Source organism: Echinops telfairi, unplaced genomic scaffold, assembly GCF_000313985.2.
Source record: "Echinops telfairi isolate 266 unplaced genomic scaffold, ASM31398v2 ScPeMD7_7420;HRSCAF=8458, whole genome shotgun sequence".
NCBI lineage: Eukaryota > Metazoa > Chordata > Mammalia > Afrosoricida > Tenrecidae > Echinops > Echinops telfairi.
In genome coordinates this window covers 24965350-24973952 of record NW_022111320.1, presented here as the reverse complement: position 1 = coordinate 24973952, position 8603 = coordinate 24965350, and the positions used below count along the sequence as shown (strand labels likewise).

The following is an 8603-nucleotide window of genomic DNA, read 5'->3' as shown; positions in this document are numbered from 1 at the left end:
AGAAAATGTTTTGAGAATGATGATGGCAACAAATGTACAAATGTGCTTGACACAATGGATGGATGGATGGATTGTGATGAGCGTTGTATGAGCGTTGTATGAGCCCCCCCTAAAATGATTTTTAAAAGAAAAAAAACCCTTGTCCCCTCAGAACTGATGGCTGTGACCTTATTGAGAAGAAGGATCTTTGCAGATGTCAAGTTAAATGAGCCCTCATCCAAAGACTGATTCCCTTAGAAGACGGAGGGAAATACAATAGGAGCCCACAGGAGAGAAGTCCCTGTGAAGATGGGGGCGGAGACTGGAGGGCGCAATCCACACGTCCAGGAACACCAAGGTCGGCTGGCAGCGGCCAGGGCCCGGAAGAGGCCAGGGAGGATTCCTCCTTAGGGCCTCAGAGGGAGCAGGGCCCTGCACATACCTTGATTTTGGTCTTTTGACTTCCAGACTGGGAGAGAATTGAATTTCAGTGGTTTTAAGCCAACCAAGTTCATAGTGGGACCCCTGCTGGTGTAGTGGTGACGTGTTGGGCTGCTAACCACAAGGTCAGCAGTTCAAATCCACCAGCCCCTCCTCAGGAGAGGGAGCTTTTTACTCCAGGAAAGAGTGACAGTCTCAGCAACTCACAGGGGCTGTTCTAGCCTGTCCGATAGGGTCACTATGAGTCAGCATCGATGGCGGTGAATTTGGTCTTGGAGGTTTAGCCTATGTTTTTACAGTGGCACGAGGAATCTAATCCTATGAACTAAATACCATCACCACAGTCCTGCCTCCAAACGGCTTTAATAAAGGATCCCATCCTGAGAAGGAGATCCCACTGATGATATTGTCACGTTATGAATTCAAATGCGAAACAGGCCGCGGGGAGCCTGTGCAGTTCGCAGGGCTTCTCTGGTTGTGAGGCCAACCTGTGAGGGGACGGCTGTGGTTCACAGAGAGCAGAAAGGCTTTCTTCTGAATCAGACCAGATGCTTTGAGAAGCCCTTTTGGAGATCTCTGGGGGCTTTGAAAATTCATGGGGGAAAAAATGCATTCAAACGATAATGGAATTTTCCAGAAACGTTTTGAAGCCCCCTCGTACAAGCTGAGAAAAGTTCTGGCAAACCGCTTCCTTCCCTCTTTGAATAAGAGAATGGGGCTCCCGGGGGGCAGTGGTTAGAGCACTTGACTGCGAACAGAAAGGTCTGTGGTTCGAACTCACCGGCCCCTCGGAGGGAGAAGGATGGGCTGCCTGCTTCTGGGAAGAGGTGTAACGTGTGGAGCAGGTCTCCGTCCTACAGGGCTGCTGGGACTCAGAACCCACCTGACGGCCATGGGTTTTGAATGAAACCCAAATCCAAGCTTGCTGCCACTGCATCCCTCTGACTCTCAGCGAGCCCACAGGACAGAGTCGAACCACCCCTGGGAGTTTCTGAGACTGTCACTCTTGATGGGAACAGGCAGCCTCCTCTTTCTCTTGGAGTTTTAATGAAAGTTTCTTAAATGAGTATGTCTCTCCATAGCATTTGGCTGCCAAGAAACTGGGTTTCATTTGAGGATCAACTCTAGCAATTACATGGCCCAGCGTCTTTGCCTTCGGGGTCCCTCTCTGCCTATCCCCACACTCCAACCCAATTCGGCTTTCTGCTCTATAATCTCATGTTTTCAAAAGTCTTATTTAACTTCTGTCTTAAATACGTTCAAATAAACAGGTTAAATATTTATTTAAAAAAAAACACAAAACATTTTCAAGGCCACTTGTGGTCACACAGACTTCTGAGGGCCAACTGGCCATATATGAATCTTGGATCTGCTACGTTCTAATGATGGTCCTCTACATGTGAACTGTTGCCTCGCTTGTGGGAGAAGAAGAAGACTACCTGCCTACCTGTCATGGATCACAATCTGTCACCCCCAAATCTGTAACAAACTGGACCCTAGGACGGTATATGTGATCCCATTTGGGAAAAGCAGTTTCCTTATTTAGGTAGATGAGGTCATAACCAAGTAGAGTGACTTCTAAAATCAATCACTTCTGACTGATAAAGAGAGCAGATGAGACCCAGAAATACAGACAGAAGGACAGCAAGACACTCTGTGAGGGTCTGTCCACAAATAAAAGAACACCCAGGATCGCTGACTGGCCCTAGAAATGAGGAGGACCCTGATTTAGACTTTTAGCCTCTAGAAAGGCAAGAAAACACATTTCTATTTTTCAAAATCACCCACTGGTGGTATTGTAGTTATAGCAACCTTAGGTAACTAGAACACTCGCTCGCTCGCCGTGTTCCTACGAGCCTGAACGGAATCAATACCTGGGTAGGGCTTTGAACAGAACCAGCACAGAGCAGTGCTCAGAAAGCTTGCGCCAGGATGGCAGCCTTCCATATAGATCGCAATTCAGTGTAAAGAAGACCTAATCCTCACAACTGCACTGATAGGTCACATCATGATCAATGGAGAAAAGGTGACGTTGTCCAGGATTGTGTCTTTTTTGGACCCACAATCAATGCTCATGGAAACAGCTGTCAAGAGATCAAAAGACAAGTTACACTAGGTAAATCTGCTGCACAAGACCTCTTCAGAGTATTGAAGAGCAAGGGCGTTACTTTTTAAAAAAAATAGTTTTATTAGGGGCTCATACAACTATTATCACAACTATTATACATACATCAATTGTGTAAAGCACATTTGTACATTCATTGCCCTCATCATTCTCAAAACATTTGCTCTCCACTTAAGCCCCTGGCATCAGGTCCTCATTTTTCCCCTCCCTCCCCACTCGCCGCTCCCTCATGAGCCCTTGATAATTTATAAATTATTATTTTGTCATATCTTGCCCTGTCCAACATCTCCCTTCACCCACTTTTCTGTTGTCCGTCCCCCAGGGAGGTCACATGTAGATCCTTGTAAACGGTTCGGTCACATGTAGATCCTTGTAAACGATTCCCCCTTCCCAACCCACTCTCCCTCTATGCTCCCAGTTTCACCACTCACACAACTGGTCCTAAAGGGATTATTCACCCTGGAATCCCTGTGTTTCCAGTCCTATCTGTACAATTGTACATCCTCTGGTCTAGCCAGACTTGCAAGGTAGAATTCGGATCATGATAGTGTGTGTGTGTGTGTGTGTGTGTGTGTGTGTGTGTGTGTGAGCTTTTAGAAACTAGAGGAAAGTTGTATTTGTCATCATTGCTACATTGCACCCTGACTGGGTCGTCTCCTCCCCGAGACCCCTCTGCCAGGGAAGGGCGTTACTTTGAGGACTAACGTGCGCCTGACCCGAGCCACGGTACTGTCAGTTGACTCATATGCATGTCAACGTGGGACAATGAATAAAGAAGGCCGGAGAAGAATCCATGCATTTGGATGCTGATGCTGACGAAGAAGTGAAAGTGCCAGGACTGCTCAGAGGACAAAGCCATCTGCCTTGCAAGAAGCACAGCCCCAGTGCTCCTTCGAGGCAAGGTGGGCGAGACTCCGTCTCACACACTTTGGACATATTGTCCAGAGAGACCAGTCCCTGGCGAAGGACATCATGCTTGGTGTGGTAGTTACACCATTTCATGTCAACTTGATAAATAAGAATGAAGGGATTTGAGTCCAGCCTGTCGGTCAGGTCACAGCCTGATCCCTCCTTGTGGGTGTGACCTTCTCATGAGGATTCTGGGAACTCTCTCTCAGCTTCACATTCCTGATGACAAGCCACACAGAGTCACACTGATGGCAGCCAGAGTCCTGGGGATGCTTCTATCACCACTGGATCCACAAGATGTTTCAAACACAGGGCTGTGATCTTCCTGCATTCGGCATCATTGCATGTGTTGCGTGAATCCGAAGAGGGATCTATAGACTAGTATTGGACATATGGGCTAATATCAGACTTAGGGACTTGATCTGGACTGGGCTGGGCTGTTTTCTTAATATACAAGTACTCTTTGATGTAAACCTCTCTCGTACACACATATGAGTGTCTCTGAATTTGTTTCTCTAGTCTACCTGGACTAACACACTTGGTAAAGCAAAGGGGCAGTGAAAAAAAGGTAGGTCCTCACAAGGAGATGGATGGACACAGTGGCTACAACAATGGGCTCAAACATAGGATCAATTGTGAGGATGGCGCAGGACCGTGCAGTGTTCCTTCTATTGTGGCAAGGTCACTGTGGATCGGAACTGACTCGATGGCACCTGACCACAACAGCGACAGGAGTGTACTCTCGTTCTCAACTGTTGCCAGTTAGAAGGAAAACAGATGCCTACAACAAGCAGAAACAGAAAAATCACAGTGGAAGTCAAAGGAACCCAATTTTTCTAGTGTGTAGGTCAATCACTGTTTCAATAGCGGGCCAGAGAGAAAATATGGGAGGCCATACAGTCTTTGTCGCCACTACTCAATGTTGGCTATTACCGTGAAAAAGTAGCTATGGGCAAAAGTGAATGAACAGGGGTAATAACACTGGATTTACAGAAACAGGCTGTGGACCAGGTGAGTCGATGGGGGCTGCTGTGTGAGCCGTTTTTCTAGAGCCATCAGCCCATCTTACAAGCTCCTTCAACGCCTCACCGAAGCTCCCAAAGTGTGCTGATCTTCCCCAACTCAGGGTATCAACAGCTTTTACACCATGGCACACTCCCCATTAATTAGATGAAATAAAATTGTGGGTGGAAGGTCATCTATCCAAGCCAACTTATTTTTCATCTTGGATATTATCAACAGGTGTGGTGGCTTTGTTTATTTTAGGTGTGGTCCTGGTGCACACGGTGGTGAACCTCCAAACATGCCAAGTATCACCGAGAGCACTGGTTTGACCAATCTCTTTAGAAGAGAACCACTTGCATCCCTAGTTGAGCCAGAAGGATGACTAGAGGCTTGGCCTGGCTTCCTGCGGGCACTTCCGGCTGGTAGACTGACTCCCTAACGTGTAACCCGTACAGACTGTAGATGGGCAGCACCGAGCCACACCATCTGTGAGCAGCGACCCAGCCCCTCTCGCGGACATATCTTCCTTCATGGGGGAGACTCCGAATCGACAGCTGGGCAGCTCAGCGTGACTTCGTTGACCCTACATCTGAAGGGCGGAGGTGGTCATGCTGCTCTGTCCATCCTGCTGTCCCCAGCGCGGCTCACGGCCTCGGGAATTTGCACCACCCTGCGGTTCCCAGAATGCAGCCTGTTGGATGCAACTCTAAGCTTTTCAGTGGGACCCTGGATGGAGGGCAAACAGTTTGCTCACAACTTCCTAACTGAAAAAGTTGGTCGCTTAGACTCACCCAAGGGTGCCGTGGAAGAACTAGCGGGTGGGCTACTTCTATGCAGACGACTGCCAGGAAAACCTTAGGGGGCAGCTCGACTCTTGTAACACTAGGGGTCAGCGTGAGGCAGGATCCACTGGACCGCAAAGGGTTTGGGGTTGGGTTCTTGTCCATGAGAGCATCCTTGGTAAACACCCAATAAACATGGCTCTACCTTGAGTCTGTTCACAGAATTAGGACAGCTCCACCCAAATCACTGAAGGTGAAGCCCGGCTTTTCACACTGGACCCACAGACACCGGTCCTTTGCTGGGCACAGAGGACACGCAAGAGGAAGGAGAGCGGGGGCGGGGTGGGACCGAAACAAAACAGGAGCTGTGACCCTAGTTCACAGCATCCCTTTCCACACCCGTGTGGACTGGTCGCCTTCCAGCGCAGATGCCCCGCAGCCACAGGCAATGGGGCCCAAGAAAAGGAAAGGATGGAACGAGTGGCCCTAGAGAGGGAACAATCATCATTCTACCACCTGGCAGCTGGGGGAACTAGGTCAGCTCACTTACCCTCTCGGATCGTCTTCAGCTAAAAGGAGAGGGTTGTCCAGAGGATGGACTAGAATTGCAGACATTCCGTACAGACCTGGCACAGAGCAGGCGCTCGACACTAGCCATGCTTCTCCAAAAGGCACTTGAAATAAAGCCACCATCTCTACCATTACTTCTGAATGAAAAAGCCTCTTGAGGCTCATCCACGGGGCTCCTACCTCATAAGTATTTTTGGAGAATGAAACGTCTTCCCGCTGCCCCTGGTTACCTGCACTGCTATGATCGGTCCTCCATTCTGATAGAGGAGAGGTTTCATCTTGGGCAGAAGGACGCCCAGCCACTTGTCCACCGCCGCGAGGTAGTCTGGGGAACAAGACAGGTTGAACAACATTACACCAATGAAGTTTCCCTACACCGGCTGGCAGCACAGATGGGGATATGCTCAGATTCAACGGCTTCCTTCTAAAGTGGGGCAACCCCACGCAATGAAAGAGATCAGAACTGTCTGGCCAGGTAGTTGTCCCCACAACTAAACTCCTCAGTGGACAAAGACCCATACAGCAGGCCTCTGCCCTGGCAACCAGGACACAAAGCCCGGCGCACAGGACACACCCATGAGCACTTGTCAGAGGCATGAAAGAGCAGCTGGTGGGTGTTTCCATCTTTCAACCATTGTAGGGCTTTTAAAAAAATTTAATTCTAGTTAGAGCTATATTTAGACATCTACTTAATCTATAAATGAGAATAATAAAAGTACACATTTATGAGGCTGCTGCAAGGATTAGGGGCAATAAGACATTCCAAAAAACCCAATTACAGCATGAAGAGGGCAAAACGCGAGGGCAATCTACTACGAGTGAAATACTCACAGAGTGTGATATGCTAGCCTTCCCCACAGTACACTTTGTAAACGTTGCTGGGGTTATGATAGATCATCTTCACCACCAGCCATCACCTCCACCAACACCATCAACGGCAAGCTACACGGAAGCCTTCTAAAGACAGACGTGCAGCGAGGGCCCCTCTGATCAGTCAGGGTTGACAGTGAAATCAAGAAAGAACGATCGTTCTCATATTGCACTATAAAAATAAAGAAAGACCCAGAGGCCACTGGACCACAGAGCACTGCGGTGGGGCACCGTCGGCCGTGTTGATAGTGGGGTGTTATGACTGAGAGCGCAGAAGAGAAAGCAGCCAAGTCAGTAGGTCAACCGCAAACAGGGCTCAATGTCACTCTGACAGCCGTTTATCAGCAAGATCTGGTCCAAAGAGTTCAGGTTGCCTCACTTCCGACTCACTCAAAGTCTAGTGCACACAACGGAGGATGACTAACGCAGACTTTCACTGGACGCCATCTGTTGGCACAGCGGTGTTTGCCAGCCTTCAAAAGCCCTGGCCCTTTTTGATACAAGTTGTCTGGGCTTTTCCCTCCATTCTCCCAGGACTTTGGTAACAACTTACCTGGGTCAGATGAACGAAGAACAATAGATTCTTTCTCCAACAGCCAAGCAGGTAGTCCCCCCTAGTGAGAAAAACAAACACTCAATCGGAAGTCGCTTTAAGGTCTATTTCATTTCAAGGTCTATTTCTCAATGGAGAGACAAATGACTGAGTGAGGGGGGAAAAAGAAAAAAGGCTTCCTGGTAAGGGGGTAGTTGAGCCGGACTTCCTGATGTATAATTTTCAAGGAACCTGTGAGCTATCATATCGTAAAAATGACATCAGTCCACATCAATATAATGTTAGCTAACCCTTTCACATAGACTTATCCCATTTAATTTCACAATTACTCTCTGACATGGACAGAGACACGAGTCCCTCCGTATTATAGATGAGGACATTGAGTGATGCTGGGAGATCGACCACCAGGGGGAGCCCAAGCCCTTAGGAAGGTCACTTTGTCCTCTGGAGGGGCTTTTGGGGAGGACTAGACTTATGGGTTGGAAGACACCAAAAATGGGCGCAAACGCGACACAACCAACCACCACGAAGATGGCACAGGACCGGGCAACGTTTTTGTACGCTGTATACAGCGTCACCCTGAGTTAGGGTCCTTGACTCCTCCACAACTAACAGTCACCCATCCTTAGGTCTTTCCCAAAGGTACAGTCGTCGGCTGCAGGTTATTAGGAATTAAGATTTTTCTCTAAACTACTGTTGCTCACTTCTTCCCGGATCTCCTGCCAGCCTACCCTTGCTCCCACACAGCACCCGGCAGAACCCAGTCGGGCACACTCACCATGTCCCACTCCGCACAGATGTAGGGTCCAGGTCTCAGGATGACCAGCAGCCCAAGCTCTTGAGCCAACTTAATAAAGTGTCCCACATCGTGGTCATCAGAGAACTGGTACTGTCCTGGCAGGGGCTCGTGAAAGTTCCAGGGCACGTACCTGCCAAGACACACGCACCCCTCCCTGGAACACTTGCAGAGGAAAGACGGAAAAACAGACGAGAAGGTCTTCTCGACACTGTTACTAATGCACTTACGGGGAGAGGGGAATGAAATATGAAAAGGACGCTGTAAATAAAAATGATCCCAAACTTGGCAATGGGTCAAAAAACATTTCCTTCCCACGCAGTATGGGATCATTAGCTGAGACTCTGACTCAAGGCTTAGTTCTTTCTCTGGGGGATATGATTTTGTTGGGCAGAGGATTTGTTATTGGTTAGGAGAAAGATTCCGTGAGGATATAGATTAACGTGCAGATTTTTTGCCGGTAAGAGATGCACAGTTATTGTCCAGAGAAGACAATCTCAAAATTACAGTCCACTGCCTGTTAGGACCTTAACCAGTTTTGTCTCTAAAACTAATGTTATTTAGAACCTGTTT

General features: G+C 48.4%; 1 protein-coding gene across 1 annotated transcript in view; it reads right to left on the bottom strand.

The window, feature by feature from the left end:
- Window positions 1-8603, bottom strand: part of GLB1 (galactosidase beta 1) — a 102872-nt gene that overhangs the window by 65573 nt on the left and 28696 nt on the right. Inside the window, exons 3-5 of the mRNA XM_045297677.1 lie at window positions 8013-8163; window positions 7235-7295; window positions 6042-6136 (exon numbers count right to left, since the gene is read on the bottom strand). Of these exons, the coding sequence (XP_045153612.1) occupies window positions 6042-6136; window positions 7235-7295; window positions 8013-8163 (307 nt within the window). The remainder of the gene's footprint in view (window positions 1-6041; window positions 6137-7234; window positions 7296-8012; window positions 8164-8603) is intronic.